The sequence below is a fragment of the Chiloscyllium plagiosum genome, chromosome 1 (assembly GCF_004010195.1).
Source record: "Chiloscyllium plagiosum isolate BGI_BamShark_2017 chromosome 1, ASM401019v2, whole genome shotgun sequence".
NCBI classification, from domain to species: domain Eukaryota; kingdom Metazoa; phylum Chordata; class Chondrichthyes; order Orectolobiformes; family Hemiscylliidae; genus Chiloscyllium; species Chiloscyllium plagiosum.
Window position 1 is genome coordinate 15,486,102 of NC_057710.1, and position 22,269 is coordinate 15,508,370.

The 22,269-nt window shown below is 42.8% G+C and overlaps 1 protein-coding gene across 1 annotated transcript in view; it reads left to right on the forward strand.

The window, feature by feature from the left end:
- Positions 1-22,269, forward strand: part of LOC122553785 (dedicator of cytokinesis protein 2-like) — a 1,227,980-nt gene that overhangs the window by 1,038,205 nt on the left and 167,506 nt on the right. The window contains exon 37 of the mRNA XM_043698147.1: positions 20,488-20,578. Within this exon, the coding sequence (XP_043554082.1) occupies positions 20,488-20,578 (91 nt within the window). The remainder of the gene's footprint in view (positions 1-20,487; positions 20,579-22,269) is intronic.

The following is a 22,269-nucleotide window of genomic DNA, read 5'->3' on the forward strand; positions in this document are numbered from 1 at the left end:
GACACACACACACACACACACACACACCTTTTTACTGCAACTTCTTGACAGGTTCCACCTTTGCCCTATACAGAGATTATCTGGTGAAGGGGGGAGTTTGTGGTGCATGCCTCTGTAGACCTCCATGGAAAGTGTTGGGAGAGAGAGGGGGGGTGGGAGGATAGTCATTTTGAGACGGTGCCTGCGCTCCCATCAGTCCAGGACTGTTCTCGGCAGCACTCTTAATCACTGCCAACAGAAGACGTGATCAGTGTGGGACACGTCTTTGATGTAATGTTTCTGTTGGGACCTCGAGGTCTCCTTCGGATAATCGGGATCCCCTGTAAATTGCCATAATGCAGAATTAGAAACTTTATTAGAAAAAGGGACCAAGCATTCCTCAAGCAAACACTTCAATATCTTATAAAACAATGAAAATAAAACTAATAATGTCAAGTTCTTCCAAATAAAAAAGCTTAACTTAGCATTGCCTTTCTACAGAATTAGAAACTTTAAAGACAGACATACAACAACATTCCAATACTGCAGAATTTAAAGAGGACTACATGATAATGTTAAGAAAATCCGAAAGAACAAATAATATATACAGAAGAATTTAATATCAGAACTCAGTATAGAACATAAGATTGAATATCTTGGGAAAAACAGCTTCGAAGTACAGATTTGTTTCAAAATAAAATATTAAATCTCAAGTTGAACAAATAATACTGTACTCTATAGGATACCTTTGAAGAAATTGTTCAAGTTTTTTGACAGTGATTTTAAACCAAGAACAAATAAACTTCCACGGCCAATGAGGGACAGTGGAGGGAATGTGCCTGGAGTAGGAGGATGTAAGGGAGGTCCTAAATGAGTGCTTTGCTTCAGCATTCACTAGTGAGAAGGGCCTTATTGTTTGTGAGGACATCGAGGTACAGGCTGATACACTGGAACAGGTTTATATTAAGAAGGAAGATGTGTTGCAAATTTTGAAAAATATTTGGATCGATAAGTCCCCGAGGTGAGATGGGATAGACCAAGGTTACTACGCAAAGTGAGGGAAGAGATTGCTACACCTTTGGCGACGATCTTTGTGACCTCATTGTCCACTGGAATAGTGCCAGATGATTGGAGGGTGGCAAATGTTATTCCCTTTGTTTAAAAAAGGGAATAGGGATAACCCTGGGATTTACAGACCAGTCAGTCTTATGTCGGTGGTGGCAAATTATTGGAGAGGATTCTGACAAACAGGATTTATGATTATTTGGAAAATAATAGCTCGATTAGGGATAGTCAGCATGGCTTTGTGAAGGGCAGGTCATGCCTCACAAAGCTAATTCATGTTTTGACAATGTGACAAAACACATTGGATGTGGTGAATATGGATTTTAGCAAGGCATTCAATAAGGTTCGCCATGCTAGGCTCATTCAGAAAGTAAGGAGACATGGTAAAAAGGGAAACCTGTCTGTCTGAATATAGAATTGGCTGGCCCATAGATAACAGATGGTGATAGTAGATGGAAAGTATTCAGCCTGGAACCCAGGAACCAGTCGTGTTCTGCAGGGATCAGTTCTGGGTCCTCTGCTCTTTGTGTGATTTTTATAAATGACTTGGATGAAGAAGTGGAAGTTTGGGTTAGTAGGTTTGCTGATGACACAAAGGTTGGTGGAGTTGTGGATAGTGCGGAGGGCTGTTGTAGGTTGCAACAAGACATTGACAGGATATAGAGGTGGGAGAAAGTGAGGACTGCAGATGCTGGAGATCAGAGTTGAGAGTGTGTGCACAGCAGGTCAGGCAGCATCTGAGGAGCTGGTGAATTGACATTTCAGGCAGGAAATGGTGATAGGATTCAGAGCTGGGCTGAGAAATGGCAGAAGGAGTTCAACCTGGAAAAGTCTGAAGTGATTCATTTTGGAAGTTTGAATTTGAATGCAGAACACAGGGTTAAAGGCAGGATTCTTGGCAGTGTGGAGGAACAGAGGGATCTTGGGGTCCAAGTCCATGGATTCCCTCAAAGTTGCCACCCAAGTTGATAGGGTTATTGAGAAGGCATATGGTTTGTTGGCTTTCCTTAATAGGGATCTGTGTTTAAGTGCCACGAGGTTGTGCTGCAGCTCTGTAAAGCCCTGGTTAGACCACACTTGGAATATTGTGTTCAGTTCTGGTCGCCTCATTATCGGAAGGAGGTGGAAGCTTTAGAGAGGGTGCAGAGGAGATTTCCCAGGATGCTGCCTGGGCTGGAGGGCATGTCATATGAGGAAAGGTTGAGGAAGCTAGGGCTTTTCTCATTGGAGCGAACGAGGATGAGAGGTGACTTGATAGAGGTATACTATGGAATGTTAACAAGAGAATTCATAAGATGCAGAATTGTTGTTGAAATTATGGATGAGTCTTTCTCAAATCTGCTAAGCCCAAAGAAGATTTGACTTTCAGGAAAGGTATTTGTATCAGGCTGGAAACAGAGACCATAAACAACAATAGAGAAATCCTAGGAAGAAGTAAATTGTATTGTCACCTGATAACTCCAGAATCTGTTATACAGTATGTTATACAGTATAAACACTCGATAGAGACATGTGGTAAGCTGATAATAAGTTGGCTAAATGGAAGGTACCAATTAAAAAAAGCCTCCTCCATCAGGCAGCAGATATAACAACTTAAACAGATTCAAAAACTTTGTTTTCCCTGCTGTGATTAGACTTCTGAATGGGCCTCTCAAATATCAAATTTCTTGTTGATTTTGGTCTTTGTGCGCCTTCTCTGCAGCCATAACATTCTAGTCCTCAGCTCGGTTCTCTTATCCTTGTGCACTTTGTACGGTATGATTTGCCTGCATTGTACGTAAAACAAAACTTTTCACTGTACCTAGGTACATGTGACAACGACAAATCATACCAAATCATAAGCACAAGCAGTGCCCAGCTATGATAAAAGAATATAATATCTGTAAAATATTATTTGACTTCCAGGGTATGTGCTGAAGTAGGGTGTAGTTTTCGAGCAGCAAATGAATGAAATGCCTATTAATTAAAGATGTTAATGCTGTTGAACAAGCAAAATGCATAGAAAAGGTACCCAATGCATTCCTAATGATGATCCAGTTGATTCACATTTGGTACAATCTGTTTATATCAATGGACGTCTCATCGTTCTTAAGCTTGATAAAGAGTTGAGCGCCATTCAAATCTGGAGGGAGATGATGACCTAGTAGTATTACCACTGTGCTATAAATTCAGAGACCCAGATAATGTTCTAGGGACCTGGGTTTGAATCCCGCTATAGCGGAAATAGAATTCAACCAAACAAAATCCGGAGTTAAGAATTTAATGATGACCGTGAATCCATTGTTGATCATTGGGGAAAAAAAAAACATAAGGTTCACTAATGCCCTTGAGGGAAGGAAACTGCCATCCTTACCTGGTCTGGCCTACATGTGACTCCAGGCCCACAGCAATGTAGCTGACGCTTAACTGCCCTCTGGGCAATAAGTGATGACCTAGCCAGAAATGCTCTCATCCTGTGAATGAATAAAGGAAACAAAAGGTCAAATGCCATGGATGAAGAAATGGAAGTGAAGTTCTGCAAAGATGCTGTCGGATTTTAAAGAATCCTAAATTTTTTATGACAGAGAAGGTTTCAACCTCAGTCATTAGCTCAGTTAGTGAGAGGCAATAAAAAGTGGGTCCAGCCATCGATGCTCACACCCCAAGAATGAATAAAAAAACTAATAAACTTTAAAAGTTTGATTTTCTCTACTTCAAACCAATTTGCTCGTTTCACTGTGGAGGTTGTCCTAATTTCCTGGTCTTTGCTGAAAAACTTGCAAATGTACACTTTGCAAGTATTTATATAATTCTCCTTCGGAAATGTTTAATCACCCTACAGGCAATGTAGCCCAGGTCCCAGCAATCGGTCATATAAGAGAGCCTCCTTGAATGGTATCAAGCACCTATTTGTAAATCAGAACACAACTCTCATTAGTCTCCTGCGAGGATGGTCGGGACTTTCACCATAAAAGAAACAAATTTGATATCCTGAAAGAATGATGGAGTAATGTATCTGCGGATTATTTCAGCAAGTACACAGACAGCTCACTGAATGGCCCATTTTTAATCTTGTGCATAGAATTTTAAAGCTCAGAAACTGGTGTTTATGCTCCACATGAGCCCTTTCCATCAACTCGGCGTATCAGGATATCTTTCTATTACCTTCCCTTTCATGTACGTATCTAGCTTCCTCTGAAGTACTCCATGCAGTAGTGGTTTCTGGACGTTATTCTCCAAGTAAAATTTCTCATGATTTCTAGTTGGATTTATTTGTCAGTGAGGCATGACAGTACAGTGGAGAGACCAAACAGGTCCATGCCCACTCGCTGTAACGTAATCCAGTCAACCCCTCTCTATTCCCATAGCTCTCCACATATATTTCCCAGTAGTACCCACCTAATCCCTTTTTGAAATCGTCTTTGATTGCCTCCATTTCCACAATCCTCTAAGGTAACAAGCTCCAGCTCTGCAGCTCCCAGGCTCTGGGTGGCTTAGCCATGAAAAAGACAGGATTACAGGGATAGTGTAGGGGATGGGCCTAGGTGGGATGCTCTTCAGAGTCTCGATGCTGACTTTATGGGCCAAATGGCCTCTTTCCACATTGTTGGGCTTCTATGTTTCTATGATTCTACTGATCCTCGAGCATTGCTGGCCTCTGATTAGCTGACATCTCCCAAGGACAGGTTTCCCTAATGAGGGTTTAATCAGATAGAAGACCTGGTTCTGCCTGATTAACATATAATGGGCGCAGCTCTCCCACAGACAGTGATGCAATGTTCCATGCACCAGAAGAAAGACTGTGGCCCTGGCAATGAATCTTTGAGGACAGCATTGTCTGCAATCTGCGAAACTGAAAAAAAAATCATGACTCCATGATTCGCTGTTTTCTGTGCTGAAAACAACTATTTTTAATCCAAACTTACTCTGACAATCCAATTCAATCAGTTTCAGTTTTATTAACTGATGATTTACTCATGACTGTTTCCTTTTATTCAAGACTATTGAAGATTCCAACACAGCTAGAAATGTTTTCATTCGATCCAGCCTGTCAAATTCCTTGCCAGTTATAAATATCTCCTGACTTGTTTAGTTTCTGGAAGATTTATTCTCAGCCTTTCCTGATTCTTGATTACTTAGTGCCCATTATAAATTTATTTGCACATTTCCTTGTTCTCGAGGAAAGAGTGATCATAATGCAGTTGAATTTCATACCAAATTTGTGATTCCAGCCCAAAACATGGCTTCAGCTTATAGATTTACATGGAGTCATAGAGTCATACAGCACAGAAACAGACCCTTTGATCCAACCAGTTCATTCTGAACATTATCCCAAACTAAACTAGTCCCACCTGCCTGCTCCTGGCCCATATCCCTCCAAACCTTTCCTGTTCGTGTCATGATGAATTAGTATAACTACCTTAAAGCCGAGTCAGTCAAGTCGCAAAGATATTTTACAAGTGTGTTATCCAACAAAAGTTGAGAACTTTGAGTTCTTTGAGGCTCTGACGAGACAAGATAATGAAGGTCAAACAGTGGAAGTGATGCAATTGGAATTCAGTAAGGCATTTGATAAGGTTTCCTACTGTAGGCTCATTCAGAAAGTTAGGAGGTATGGGATACAGGGAAATTTGGCTGTCTGGACACAGAATTGGCTGGCCAAAAAAAGACAATGAGTGGTAGTAGGTGGAATGTATTCTGCCTGGACGTTGGACGTTGACCAGTGGTCTCCCACAGGCATCTGTTCTTAAGCCTCTGCTCTTTGTAGTTTTTATAAATGACTTAGATGAAGAAGTGAAGGGGTGCGCTAGTCAGTTTGCCGATGATACAGTGGTCGATGGTGCTGTAGATAGCGTCGAGGGTTGTTGCAGGCTACAACAAGATATTGACAGGGTGCAGAGCTGGGCTGAGAAGTGACAGATGGAGTTCAACCTGAATAAATGTGAAGAGATTCATTTTGGAAGGTCAAATTTGAATGCTGAATGCAGGGTTAAAGACAGGATTCTTGGTAGTGTGGAGGAACAGCGGGATCTTGGGGGCCATGTACATCGATTCCTCAAAGTTGTCACCCAAGTTGATAGTGTTTTTAAGAAGGTATATGATGTTTTGGCTTTCATTAACAATGAGATTGAGTTTAAGAGCCGTGAGGTTTTCCTATAGCTCTATAAAATTTTGAAATATTGTGTCCATTTCTGGTCGCCTCTTTATAGAAAGGGTGTAGACACTTTAGAGAGAGTGCAGAGGAGATTCTAGGATGCTGCCTAGATTGGAGGGCTTGTCTTATGAAGAAAGGTCAAGAGAGCTTGGACGTTTCACACTGGTGAGGAGCAGGAAGAGAGGTGACTTGATAGAGGTGTACAAGGTAATCAGAGGCATAGATAGAGTAGATGTTCAGAGACTTTTCCCCAGGGCAGAAATGGCTGTCACGAGGGGTCATAATTTTAAGGTGATTGGAGGAAGGTATAGGGGAGATGTCAGAGGTAGGTTCTTTACGCAGAGAGTGGTGGGTGTGTGGAATTCACTGGCAACATTGGTAGTAGAGTCAGAGGTATTCGGGGAATTTAAGTGACCTCTGGGCAAGCACATGGATGGCAGTAAACTGAGGGGTGTGTAGATTAGATTGATCTTAGATTAAGATAAATGCTTGGCCTGTACTGTGCTGTGCTGTTCTATGTTCTACATTCTAACTGAGCCAGTTTTAGAAAAAAATAGGAAGGAGGAGCAGCAGTAGGTATTCAGCCCCTGAAGTCACTCCACTATTCAACCAGATCCAAGGTAAGCAAGTAACAGAGAACAGAAGGCAATCAAAAGTGGAGCTGAAAGGCACGGCACGGTAGAGAGCATTGGAGGAGCAGGAAAATTGACATTTCAGATCGGGACCCTTCATTAGGACCTGACTAAGGGTCCTGACCCGAAATATTGACCCTCCGATGCTGCCTGACCTGCTGTGCCTTTCCAGCTCCACTTTTTCTCAACTCTGATTTCCAGTCCTTACTTTCTCCACACAGGGAATATATGATTGTATTTTACATTTGGTTTGACAAAGAGAAAAATGGTTCTAAGACCTTTATGTCAAACTTAAATAAAAGCAGTTATAAGGCATGAAAGCAAAGGTACCGAGAATGAACTGGCAAATTAGAAATGTAGTGACAGACATTTAAGGGAATATTTCAGAATTCACGGAACATATCCTTTCAAATGGGAAAGAATAAATTCCAACGGGAGGACCCACCATCTGTGCTTAACTTAAAAATTAAAGAAAGCATGTAACTAAAAGAAAATAACAATTAATTGGGCAAAGATGGGTGACAAGTCATATGATTGGATAGAATATAAAACAGCAAAGAATGACTGAAAGGTTAATATAGAGAGAAACATTAGTTTCAGAGAGAAACTAGCCAGAAATATGTTTTAGAAATGATAGCAAGATTTTCTATAGGTATCAAAAATGATAAGATTTAACAAAGTGAGTGCTCAGTTTATAGAAAACATGTTTGAAGAATTGCTAACAGAAATGTAAGAGATGGCAGATGAACTGAACAGGTATATTACATTGGGACTTCACTGTGGAAGATAAAAGTAACATCCCAAACGTGGCTATAAATTAGGAAATAGGAAAAAATGGAGGAACTCAGGAAACTCACAAGCATGTGCAAAGAGCAACCGAACAAAATAATGAACCTGTGGCTGTCAGGTTTCTGGGTTGTAATGGACAGAATTGCAGGATCTCAAGAGAACTAGTTACTAATATACTTGATGGGTTTGTTTTGGCATGATGAGTTGCTATTCTTATGTTTCATTCTCACACGAACATGTTGGTCCTGAACTTTGAACAACTGGCCTTTAAAAGACTCCCACATGTCGCCCCCCTGATGCAATTTCACTCCTTACTGCTTCCCCCAATTTAGCATTTTCACCCAATGACCAGTTTTATCCTGATCTTAATGATCTTAAATCTTGTGGAATTACATTCGCTATTCACAAAATCTTTCCCCACCAAAAGCTCAATCACCTGGCCAGGCCCGTTCCCAGTGCAAGGTCTAGAACTGCCTCTTCCCTTGTTGGATTATCTACATAATGTTTCAAGAAACCATTCTGGATACACCCAACAGATTCTGCTCCACTTAAGTCCCCAGCACTAAGGGAGTCCAAGTCAGTATTGGAGAATTTAAAATCCCCTACTACAACACCCTGTTGCTTTTACATCTTTCCATTATCTGCTTACATATCTGTTCCTCCATCTTTTACTGGCGATTGGAATGCCTGTAGTATAACCAAAAATGTTCATCTGTTTCTCCCTCAACAGATGCTGTCAGACCTGCTGAGTTTTCTAGCATTCACTGTATTTGTTTCAGCCCCTGCACTACAGGTACTGCAGGGGTTCAGGAACATGGCCCTCTCAGGGGGCAACTTGGGACTGACAATAACGAGAGATTGCTCAAAACTGAATATTAAAGAAAACAAGGCAAAAGCAGAAAAGGTACCCATCCAGCACATGACGTACGATGCAGGTATCTGTCAGATCAAAAAAAACTGAATCAGACTGTCCCACCCTCTCCCCATTGCCTCATATCTTTCTCTGCTTCAAGAACGTTCCTTTCAATTTTAGCAAAATATGAGGTACCTATTCTCTGATTGTTACTTGGTAGTTTAGGGAACCTTATCTCACTGTTTTAAAGGGTTAAAGTTGGAAAATTCAGCTGGATGGCAATCTGATGAGGAAGACAACAGAAACTTGTTGGCTGCTATCCCTCATGTTAAGTATTTTGTCATTTTCCAATCAATGGAGACTCTTGGCAAGATGAACTGGCAGGAGATAATGAGGCAGTGGCAGTGCCTCCAGCTCCAGATGGTCTTTGAAAAATTACAATTCTGATTTTTGTTTTATATCCACATCCACACTGTTTCATTCCAGTGCTTCATGTGTGGAACACTGGGGATTTCCATGCATTACATTTCTCTGATCGAATATTCTCTTCCCCTCGTCTCATCCGCTTTTCGTTAGTACTCTGCGTGATGTGAGCATTGTCGCCCATTTTCTTGAGAAGCTTACCTCAAAGGGAACAGAGAGACGGAGGAGAAGTGTGATAGGGTCTGGAATCTCAGAGTGAGCAACAAGTGAGGAATGAGGATCTGAGAAACTGGGCAGGTGTAGGGGAGGGGCGGTGGTGTGGGTCAGCGAAGAAGGGGAGCAAGAATTCATGGGTTCTGAGGTTACTGCCAAGGGAAGGGATGATGGCTGTAAGGTGAGTGTGAACAGGAAAGGGACTGAGTGGGGAAGTGGCAATTCAGGAGTGAGGGAAACTCAAGTGCTCCTTTGGGTGTTCCTGACAGACTCTTAACGCCACTTATTCCATTAAAAAAACTCAAAAACGCATGAAAGCCCATCTCACCTGACTTCTTCTGGACCACAGCATATTCCCTGGCCTGGAACAGCCTTGGGGTGGGGGAGAACATCAAACATTACAGCGCAGTACAGGTCCTTCAGCCTTCAATGTTGCACCAACCTGTGGAACCAATCTGAAGCCCATCTATCCCACACTATTCCATTTTCATCCATATGTTTATCCAATGATGATTAAAATGCCCTCAAAGTTGGCGAGTCTGCTACTGTTATTGCCTGCATTCCACGCCCCTACTACACTCTGAGTAAAGAAACTACCTCTGACATCTATCCTGTATCTATCACCCCTCAATTTAAAGCAATGTCTCCTCGTGCTAGCCATCACCATCCAAGGAAAAAGGCTCTCACTGTCCACCCTATCTAACCCTCTGATTATCTTATATGTCTCAATTAAGCGGGTGGCACGGTGGCACAGTGGTTAGCACTACTGCCTCACAGCGCCTGAGACCCGGGTTCAGTTCCCGCCTCAGGCGACTGACTGTGTGGAGTTTGCACGTTCTCCCCGTGTCTGCGTGGGTTTCCTCCGGGTGCTCCGGTTTCCTCCCACAATCCAAAGATGTGCAGGTCAGGTGAATTGACCATGTTAAATTGTCCATAGTGTTAGGTAATGGGTAAATGTAGGGGTATGGGTGGGTTGCGCTTCGGCGGGTCGGTGTGGACTTGTTGGGCCGAAGGGCCTGTTTCCACACTGTAATGTAATGTAATGTAATCTAATCTAATCTAATGTAATCTAATCTAATCTAAGCCATCTCTCAATTTTCTTTTGTCTAACAAAAACAGCCTCAAGTCCCTCAGCCTTTCCTCAAAAGACCTTCTCTCCATAGGCAACATCCTAGTAAATCTCTTCTGCACCCTTCCCAAAGCTTCCACATCCTTCCTATAATACAGAGACCAGAACTGTACGCAATACTCCAAGTGCAGCCGCACTAGAGTTTTATGCAGCTGCAGCATGACCTCGTGGCTCAATCCCTTTACCAATAAAAGCTAACACAGCATATGCCTTCTTAACAACCCTCTCAGCCTGAGTGGCAATTTTCAGGGATCTATGTACATGGACACCAAGATCTCTCTGCTCATCTACACTCCCAAGAATCATACCATTAGCCCAGTACTCTGCATTCCTGTTGCTCCTTCCAAAGTGAATCACCTCACACTTAGCAGTCTCCCCTGCTAACATTTCTGGTTAAAACAGGAAATGATCTCATCAGAGCCCCAACTATAAAGGATTGTGGGCTTGCTTGAATCTTCAAATTCCAACCAGTCAGGTTGGCGTGGGTTGGAGGAGAAGTAGGATTTAAAAATCAATCTCTAATAGATGTTCTAATGCCAGCATCATATTTGAAGGTTCAAGTATCAATTCATTAAGGAAGGTGACTGGGAGGGTGTTGTAACCTCAACAAGAAGAAGATATGAAAATCTAGGCTGCTTATCTTGGAACCCTCCTTTTGGAATTGCCTCATTATTTAGCTTGTCAAAGCAATGCCATAGGACCTTATTGGATGACTTTAATATTGTAGGGTTTGAAAGAGTAGACAAAGAGAGAGAGGGAGAGACAGAGACAGAGTCAGAGAGTGGTGAACACTCCATCCCTCCATCATAAGGTTGAAAGTGGGATGTTCACTGATGATTGCACAATGTTCAGCCCCATTCACAACTCCTCAAATGCAAAAGCAGTCCGTGTCCAAATGCAGCAAGATCTGAATGCTATCCAGGTTTCAGCTGATAAGTGGTCAATAACATTTGCATCATGCAAAAACTGGGAAATGACCATCTCTAAGAAGAGAGAATCAAACAATTCCCCACCACACTGTTACCATCACTGAATCCCTCACTATCATCATCCTGAGGGTACCATTGACTAGAAACTGAACTGGACTTGCCATATAAATAGTGATAACGAGCAGTTCACAGGCTAAGATTCCTGCAATGAGTAATTCATCTCCTGAGTCCCCGAAGCCTGCCCACCATCAACAAGGCACCAATCAGGAGTGCGATGGAATGTTCCCTACTTGCCTGGATGAATGCAATTCACTTGGGGTAGGTTCAAGTCATTTTAGTTTGATTTTATTGCTAAGACTATGAGGACACAAAGTTAGGGGAGCTGCAGGTAGTCAGGAGGATTGCCAGAGGATACAGCAGGACATAGATAGGTTGAAGACTTGGGTGGAGAAATGGCAGATGGAATTTAATCTGGGCAAATGCAAGGTGATACATTTTGGAAGGTCTAATGCAGGAGGGAAATGTACAGTAAATGATAGAACCCTTAGAAACGTTGACTTACAGAGGGATTGAGACATACATGTCCACAGTTCTCTGAAAATGGCAACACAGGTGGAGAAGATGGTCGAGAAGGTATATGGCATGCTTGCTGGGCATTGAGTCTAATTATTGGCAATGTTACAGCTGTACAGACTTTAGTTCGGCCACATTTTGAATTGCTGTATATAGATCTGGTTGCCTCAGAAGGATTGTATAGGTTTGGAAAGAGAACAGAAATGACTTACCAGGACGTTGTCAGGTTTGGAGGGTATTAACTACGAAGAGCGATTGGACAAACTTGCTTTGAATTTTCTTGAACGTCAGAGGCTGAGGGCGACCTGATAAAAGCTTACAAAATGATGAGAGGCCTAGGTAGAATGGATAGTCGGAGTCTTGTTCCGTGGGTAGAAATGTCAGTTACTAGTGGACATAAGTTGAAGATAAAAGAGGGAAAGCTTAAAGGAGATGGGAGGGGCAAGTTGCTTACACAGAGGGGTAATAAGTGCCTGGAATGTGCTGCCAGAGCAGGTATTAGGAACAGATACAATAGCAATGTTTAAGAGGCATCTTGACAAATATATGAATAGGCAGGGGATAGAGGGATATGCACCATGTCGAGGCAAAAGATTAGATTAGATTACTTACAGTGTGGAAACAGGCCCTTCGGCCCAACAAGTCCACACCAACACGCCAAAGCGCACCCACCCAGACCCATTCCCCTACATTTACCCCTTCACCTAACACTACGGGCAATTTAGCATGGCCAATTCACCTAACCTGCGCATTTGTTTTGGACTGTGGGAGGAAACCGGAGCACCCGGAGGAAACCCATGCAGACACGGGGAGAATGTGCAAACTCCACACAGTCAGTCGCCTGAGGCGGGAAGGTTTTTAGTTTAGAAGGGCATCATGTTTCAATGCAGGCTTGGCAGGCCAAAGGGCCCATTCTGTACTATGCTGATCTGTGTTCTTTGTTTATTCTTTGTTCCTTGACACCTGAGTGTGTCAGTCTATATTCAATGAGATCCTAAGGTATTCTGTCATATCCCCAACCAGCATCAGGTGAAGGAGCCCAGAACAAGGGTCAAGGCATTCAGATCTGGGCTCGACCTTTTAGAGTGATGTTGCAAACAATAAGGAAATTAAGGATTCATCCCTATGTGGCCATTTCATCATTGCTAGAAGTGTTTTTAACCAGACACCTGATATATATGAATACATTTCAAAACAATGAGGTGCTCCAGAGCATTGCAAGACTATGCATGACAGCACTACAGATGTAGAGTTCGTTGAAAAACCCAAGGAATAAAATACACACATTTTACAAAGACCTTTTGCATTCTATGGTTATTCTACAACATTTTGCAGCCACCAAAGTCTAGTCACTGTCTCATCAGCACTCACTCCGTCATGGGGATATTGGTCTGGATGTTGTTCTCGAGTCTCTGGACTGGGACTTCAGAAATATGCTCGATTAACTCCACAACTCCTCAGCATTTGCTGGAAATGGCTTTGAATAGGATAAGAGGCCTGGCAGAGCGAGTGAAGCCTCTTTTATTGATCATCAACAGTCTTTGTTACTCCAAAGCAGATTGCCGCCTTACTCTCTATGTATGTCACAGAACTGTTGGCACTGCGGTGCTCCATTCCGTTCTGCATGCCGCACAGAACTGAGGCAAACAGCCGAGTGCAGGTTTTGCTCTTTGGGCTATTTACAGCATGGGACTTTCCTTTTCTTTTTGCATTCATTCTTGGGTGTCACTGGCAAGACTGGCATCTAGTTGTGATTATAATGTTGTACAGGGACATGGGGAAAAGGCTTGGTTGGCACTAGGTGATAGGACTGGTGCTAGCAAAATGGGTTAAATGGCCTCCTTCTATACCATAACAGTGATTCTGTGTCGAGTGAGCGTGCAATGCCAACCGCTGCCTATAAATGGTAGCTGCTCCTTTGTCAGGTAATTAGTGAGGTAGGATCATAAGACACAGAATTTATAGCACGTATGTCATGCAACTGATATGATATATTGAACAAACCTAGATTGCTGCCAGCATCCTCTTGTTCTGACCAGACCTACAGGACTGATTTAGTCTAAAACCAATCAGCAAGAAACATCTGGTGGCATGATGAGAAGAGACTCTTGCCTTCAGCAAGATGCGGTGAATTGTAAAATACAAGTTTTGCCTGTTCCTCACCCAAGTCCTTTTGGTATCACGGAATTGGATGGAGTTCAAGGAAGTCCTCAGCATTAACTATAGTTGTCATGGTCACCAGTATTGAGACTAGTTTTTTATTCGAGATTTTATGAATTGAATTCAAGTTCCACCAGCTGCCATATTAGGATTGGAACCCACGCCCTATGGGCTTACCAATGTACCTTCCCAAACCTACTTCCTCCCTATGAAACATTTCCTGCTAATTGAGGAAAGTTTCATTGAAGCCAACCAGGAGTCATTGTCACTTGTAGAATCATGGGTTGGCATAACACAGAAACAGGGCGTTCAGACCCATTGCATCTGTGCCAACCTTTTGGATAGAGCAACCCGATTAGTCTCATTGTCCACATGCCTTATGTCTTTCAAAATACTTTCAACAAAGTCCCACAGAAGAGATTACTGTGTAAAATTAAAGTGCATGGGATTGAGAGTAGTGTACTGAAATGGATAGATATCTATTTGGTAGATAGGAAACAAAGAGTAGGAATAAACATGTCTTTTTCTGAATGAGATACCACATGGATTGGTATTAGGAGCCCATTAATTCATAACATATATTAATGTTTTAGCTGATTTGCAGGTGACGCAAAGTTAGATGGGAGGGTGAGCTGTGAGGAGGATGTAGAGATGCTTCAGTGCAATTTGGACTGGCTGAGTGACTGGGCAAATGCGTGTCAGATGCAGTATAATGTGGATAAATGTGAGGTTATTCACTTTGGGAGCAAAAACAGGGATTGGTTTTGGCTATAAATTGAAAGGGGGTTGTGCATCAGGATTTGTCTGTCCTTGCATTGCAGACACTGAAGTTCAATATTCAGCTGCTGCATGCAGTCAAGAAAGCAAATGATATTTGGCCTTCATAACATCCATACAGTGTGGAAGCAGGCCCTTCAGCCCCCAATGAGTCCCAAAGAGCAGCCCACCCAGATCCACACCCCTACATCGTCCCTGTTACCCTGCATTTCCCATAGCTAATCGAGCTAACCTGCCCATCCCTGGACACTATGGGACAATTTAGCATAGCCAGTCCACCTAACCTGTACATCTTTGGACTGTGGGAGGAAACAATCGCAGACATGGGGAGAACATGCAAACTCTAAAAAGGCAGTCACCTGAGGTTGGAATCAAACCTGGGACCCTGGTCGTGTGAGGCAGCAGTGCTAACCACTGAGCCAATGTACCACCTACTGATAATGTGAGGTTCTGAGTACAGGAGAAAGGATGACTTGCTGAATTTATATGGGAAACAACAAAACAAAGAATTGCAGATGCTGGAAATCAGATAATGCTGGAAAATCTCAGGCGATCTGGTAGCATCTGTGGAGAGAAAGCAGAGTTAATGTTTCAGGTCACACGTCTGAACTGGTTCTGAAGCAGGATCACTGGACCTGAAACAGTAGGTGCTGTCAGACCTATGCAGAGATTTTCCAGTAATTTCTGATTTTGTTGTAACTATGTGGTGAGATCAAGTGTGTGCAGTTTGTGTGCAATTCTGGTCTCCTTATCTGAGGAGGAAATGTTCCTGCTGTAGAGCGAGTGCGGTGAAGGTTCATCAGACTGATTCCTGGGGTTGCAGGACTGAGGTTTGAGGAGAATTGAAGCAGTTCAGATTACATTTGCTGGTGTTTAGGACAACAGAACTTAGAACATGGAACAGTACAGCACAGTACAGGCCCTTCGGCCCATGATGTTGTGCAAGATCTCATAGAAACCTATAGCATTCTAACAGGACTAACACGATGGATGGAGGAAGCATGTTCCCAATGGCAGGAAATTCCAGAGCCAGGGCCTACAGTCTAAGGATACAAGATAAACTATTTAGGAGTGAGATGAGGAGAATGTTTTCAACCAGAGAGTGGCGATCCTGTGGAATTCTCTACCACAGAAAGCAGTTAAGACCAAAACATTGTACCATTTCAAGAAGGAGTTGGATATAGCACTCGGGGTGAAAGGGATTAAAGAAACTGGGAGAAAAGCATGAATAGGCAATTGAGTTGGATAATCAGTCATGATCATGATGGATGGTGGAGCAGACTGGAAGGGCCGAATGGCCTACTTCTTCTCCAGTTGTTTATATTTCTAAGCTCTGCAATGTTTTTCGTCTTCATCGTTACGCCAAATTCCCTTTGGAATGTTGCCATTGAATCTATTCCCAAAATTCTATCCTAACTCTATTACACTTCAATTTGAAACAACTCACTGCTTAAAAAGAAATCTCTGCATCTCATTCTCTTGTTTCATCATCAACTACACACTCCAGTAACAGTGAGTGATGGTGGCCATCCTCAAAATTCTGTTCAATACCCAGGGGCAGAGCAGAGAAGCACACAAATCCTGTAGATGCCAGGGACAAAGACAGATGGATGGAACTGGGGTATAGATGATCCATGATTGAATTCAATATGGAAAGAGGCATAATGCCAACAAGAAACCCTTGTGGTTTTTTTAAAGGCAATGAGAACACAAAACACAGATTGTCTGTGCAACATATGGTGGTGTTGGGTTAAGCCATGATTTAACTTGACACTCATCACACCCTGACGTTTCGGGCAAAAGCCCTTCATCATTCATCACACACCCCCACCCCACACTCATGGTAAAATAACTTCCAACCATTCATCTTCAAGGCTCACAGATAAAGACTATCATGATATACCAACATCTGAAGAGTTAATCCTCATCGACAGTCAATACAGTAAAAGATTTATATAATGGAACATCCTAAAGCCCTTTACAGTCTATGTAGTGTAATCACTGATGTCATGAAGGAAATGTGGCAGCCAATTTGGTGTACACAGAAAGTTTCCACACTCAGAAATACAGTAGCCATAAGATAGCCTGGGTTCTTAGAGTCACAGAGTCGTGGAGATGTGCAACATGGAAGCAGACCCTTTACTCCAACTCGTCCATGTCGACTAGATATCCCAAATTAATCTAGTCCCATTTGCCAATATCCGTCGGAACCCTTCCTATTCAAATACCCATCCAGATGCCTTTTAAATGTTGTAGTTGTACCAACCTCCATCATTTCCTCTGGCAGCTCAATCCATGCACGCACCACCCTCTGCGTGAAAAAGTTGCCTTTTAGATATCTTTTAAAATTTTCCCCTCTCATCCTGAACCTGTGACCTCTTGTTCTGGACTCCCCCACCCCAGGGAAAAAACGTTTTCTAGTTACCCTATCCATGCTCCTCATGATTTTATAAACCTCTATCAGGGTCACCCCTCAGCCTCTGACACTCCAGGGAAAACAGCCCCAGCCTGTTCAGCCTCTCTCTATAGTTCAAACCCTCCAACCCTGGCAACTTCCTTGTAAATATTTTCTGAACCCTTTTAAGTTTCCCAACATCCTTCCTATAGGAGGGAGACCAAAATTGCATGCGGTATTCCAAAAGCTGGTTATTGAAGTTGGTTGATATATATTGACTAGGATATCAAATTGTGTCATGGGATCTTTTAGATCTGTTCACCTCTGAGGACAGATGAGGCTTTAGTTTAATATCCCATCCATAAGACAGCAAAACTGAGGGTAAGGCTCACCCTCAGTGCTATATTAAGGTGTCAGACTAAATGATACATGGCTGTAGAGGAGAGCTTCAATCTACAAACCTTGAGACCGGAGGTAAATTGGCGATCACGGAATTGACACATTTTGGACAAGGAGGGTGACCCCACGATCCCTTCTCCTACATTTGGGAAGAATGGACAGGCTTGCTGAGCCTTTTTCTCTTCCTAAAAGTGTGTAAAACTCCTGACCTTTATCGTTGAAGAGAAACAGAGGGAAACTAGATCTGTTCAGTCTTTAGTCAGCTCAATCTGAAACCGATCTCCTGAAGCTCTGCTCTTTATCAAACGGAACATCACTATGGTTTTAATTTCATTAGTAACACCAATTGTGTTAAACATCTGCTAACACAAAATTGACTGATTACTCACGTTGACTGTCAGAACAAACAATTAACGGGGGAAGGTCACTCTTTGATTTTGTTTGCTGACTATGGCAGGTCGCTGACAAAAACGTACGCATTGTCAGTAAATTAGAATTCATATTGTGCCATCTAAAGGATTTTATGATGTTAATGAGAGCCCACGGGCATTTACCAAGGACATCCTACAATTACTGTCTCTGGTGTGTTTGATTACATTACCCAATTGCTGCTTGCAGTGACACTACCACAATATTAATGATAAACAGGAGATTGTCATTATGAAACACCAGTTTCTGTTGTCACTGCTGTACACTCAGCTCTTAGTAGGCCACTGTTAACTGCTGTGCATCTGAGAGCAGTACATGGCTAGCCCTTAGTCTGAGTTCAGAGGGTAAATGTTTCCAGATTTGAGAAGTAGCATCTTGGAAGGAGATTCGCTGAGTTGGGTTGGTCTTATGACAACAGATTGAGCAGTTGTATAGAATCCCTACAGTGTGAGCCGCAGGCCATTCGGCCCATCAGGTACACACAAACCCCCTCCGAACAGCGTCCCAGCCAGACCCAGCTCCCTACTCTACATTTCCCATGGCTTATCCACCTTGCGTGTTCATCTTTGACTGTGGGAGGAAACCAGAGCACCCAAAGGAATCCCACGGAGAGAATGTGCAAGCTCCACACAAACAGTTGCCCAAGACTGGAATCAAACCCAGGTCCCTGACTCTGTGAGGCAGTGATGCTAACTGCTGAATCACCATGTTTCCCAGGTTATGCCTATACTCTTTGGACTTTAGAAGAATGAGAGGTGATCTAATTGATATTAAAGGAGATTTATGAAATAGGTGAGAGAGGATATGCCGTCATGTGGGGCAATCTAGAAAGAGACGTCATAGTGTTTGGAAAAGAAGGTAACTACCCCAGAGCACAATTGATGCTGGAATGTTGATAGATTTACGGAGAGATAGACTGATTTTTAATCAGTAATGAGGTGAAGGGTTATGGAGCGTGGGCAGTAAAGTGGAGTTGAGGCCAAGATGAGATCAACATGACCATATTAAATGGCAGAGCAGGCTTGAGTAGGCCATCTTTTGGTTCTTATTTTCTTATGATCAGGGTAAACCAACAGCAGGACTTTCAGATACTCTTGGACAGCAGTGGAAGGGAAGAAGTTCTATTTTAAAATGATGAAAGGCCAGTTTTAGGACTGCTGTTACAAAGAGTTCTTCAGTTAGATTGAAGTTAAGGATGACCCATCCTCCATGTTTCACCTCAAAATAATGTAACTCAATGAACTTCTGAAGAGAAGGTGGAAGATTGAGATTGATCATTGAATAAATGTTCAGGTTCATTAAGCATTTCTTTATTCCTAAATGACGCTGCTGATTTGCATTAGGTGCCCACTTAACTGTCATGGCCCAGTGAATACCAGCTTATGCCATCTTCAGAAAGTCATGGGTTCAAGTCAAACCGCAAGAGCCTGAGTACAGAAATTTGTAATTTGATTCTTCCAGTGCAATAGTGAGGGAGGACGTCAGTGTCAGAGGTGCTGTCATTCCAACGTAATAATAAACCCAATCTGCTCCCTCAGGTACATTTATAAAAGACCTTTGGCACTATTTCGAACAGCAAGTGGTGTCATGACCAATATTCATCCTTCAATCTGCTTCCTTAAACAAAAAGGGCCCAGTTCTCATTGCTTTGTTGTTTGTGGGAGCTTGCTCTGTACGAATTGACTGCCATACTTCCTACTTTACAACAGCGACTGCAATTTAAATGAACTTCAGGAGAACATAGAACATAGAATATAGAACGTTACAGCGCAGTACAGGCCCTTCGGCCCTCGATGTTGTGCCAACCTGTGAAATTAATCTGATGCCCATCTAACCTACACTGTTCCATTATTATCCACATGTATGTCTAATGCCATTTAAATGCCCATAACATGGCGACTTTACTATAGTTGCAGGCGGGTTGTTCCACACCCCCTACTACTCTGTGAGTAAAGAAACTACCCCTGATATCTGTCCTAAATCTATCACCCCTCAATTTAAAACTATGTCCCCACATGTTAGCTTTCACCATTCAAGGAAAAAGGCTCCCATTGTCCACCCTATCTAACCCTCTGAGTATCTTATACATCTCGATTAAGTCTCAATTTTCTTCTCTCCAACAAAAGCAGCCTCAGTTCCCTCAGCCTTTCCTCGTAAGACATTCCCTCTATACCAGGCAACACCCTAGTAAGTCTCCTCTGAACACTTTCCAAAGCTTCCTTCCAATAATGCGGTGAGCAGAACTGCACACAGTACTCCAGGTGCGGCCTTACCAGTGTCTTGTACAGCTGAAGCATGACCTCATGGCTCCGAAACTCAATCCCCCTACCAATAAAAACCAACGCACTAAATGCCTTCTTAACAACCCAATCAACTGCGTGGCAACTTTCAGGGACTTATGCACCTGGACACCGAGGTCTCTCTGTTCATCTACACAGCCAAGAATTTTACCATTAGCAAAGAGCAACCAAGCTACCAAGGGATGTTCTGGGATCATAAAAGCCTGATAGAAACGTAAATCTTTTCTTATTCGGTATCAGCACCCGCAGTTCGTGTTTGTTTTGTTAAACATCTGATCAGTTTTTACTTTCTGCCCCCTCTCTCCCAGATACATGTATAAACTCCGAGATTTGCATATCTTCAATGAAAATTTCACAGAGGCGGCCTTCACTCTACTCCTGCATGCAAAGTTGCTGAAGGTAATGACCAAAGCATTTCTGTGTTCGACACAATGGGTGCTGGGACTGATTTCAGCACAGCAGCCCACTCTGAGTGCATCACTGCAGTTTCCATGAGAATTGCAATATCTCAGCCATCCAGATTCAATGGAAAGTGTTTGATCAGAAGAAGCAGTATTGGAAGCATGAAATGACTAATCAGTGAGAGGCCATTTGGCCCATCCAGTCTGCACTGGCCCTTTTGAAAAGTAATCTCCTTCACCTCATTTCCTCCCACATCACCACACACTCTCTAAATAACCCTGCAGTTTTTGTTTCTCCTGCAAGTATTCATCCAGTTCCCTTTGGAAAGCTGAGGGAACTCCACCAGCTTTTCCAGTCTATTCACATGGCTGTGAACATGCCTGCCTGTGATCCCTCCAGTCAATCTGCTCTTCAAAGCCCTTATGTCCTTCCTAATGTGTGTCACCCACACTCGGAGCTGGGGGCAACCAACCTCTTTTAATAGATGGGTTTAGCATTGTGCAGGAATTGGAAAGGAATTGTGCAGGAATCAGAAAAATATGTGGAAAATCAGGATGTGATTTGATAGAATAAATGGGGAGAAGCTGATTCCACTGGCTGTCCTGTTGGTAACTAAAGGAACACAGATTGGATGTAAACAGCAAAAAGAAAATGGTGGAAAGGTGATGAGCAATGATTTGTCCTCAGTACAATATTCCCAAGTTTGCTGTTGGCAGAAAACTAGTTACAATGTGGAGGTGCCAGTGTTGGACTGGGGTGGACAAAGTCAGAAATCACACAACACCAGATTATAGTCCAACAGGTTTATTTGAAGTCATAAGCTTTTGGAGGGTAGACCCTTCATCAGGTGAAGTGAGAGAGAAGCACATGGAATCTATAGGCAGAGAGATCAATGGGCAGAGAGATCAAAACGTCAGACAATGGTGTTTTGAGTGTCGAATAATAAGTCTCTGCAGGTGACTAAGAGTGTTAGATGGTGTGAGTAAAGTGTCAACAGCTGAATAACAAGCAAAGGGATGACCTATAATCAGATTAAATGAGGTGGAGAGATAATTGCAAAACATTCAAAATGAGGTGGCGCTGGAGACAAACCAAATGACTGGAATAACATGGATCACAGACAGAAGCCGCTGGAGAAGCCCAGCAGGTCGGGCAGCATCTGTGAAGAAACACCAGAGGAAGGGTCACCAGACCCGAAACGTTAACTCGGACTTATCTTCACAGATGCCCTGAATCCCCCACCCCCAGCAGCCCCTGCCCCTGCCCTGATTTACAGCATTCATAGGTCTTTCGGTTTTTATTTGGCTGGGATAGCATGCTAGGTATAAGGGTCACATGACGTGCGTCTAACCAAAGTAATAAATAATCCAAAACTGTACAAGCTAATTAAGGTAGAGAGATCACAACAATTTATCAAGGTGATGGCTTCAAAACAGGATGGTGAGGAAGGTTTTACAGATACAGAACAGTGTGGTGGGGTCACACGTACCGCAACATGAAGCCCAGTTCACGGTTTAGGTCAACTTCATGGGTACAGAACTTGGCTATCAGTTTCTGCTCGGCGATTCTGTGTTGTTGTGTATCTTGAAGGCCACCTTGGAGGATGTTTACCTCAAGATCAGGGGCTGATTACTCTTGAAAGTTGAAGTTTTCCCTGACTGGAAGGGAACATTCCTATCTAACGATTG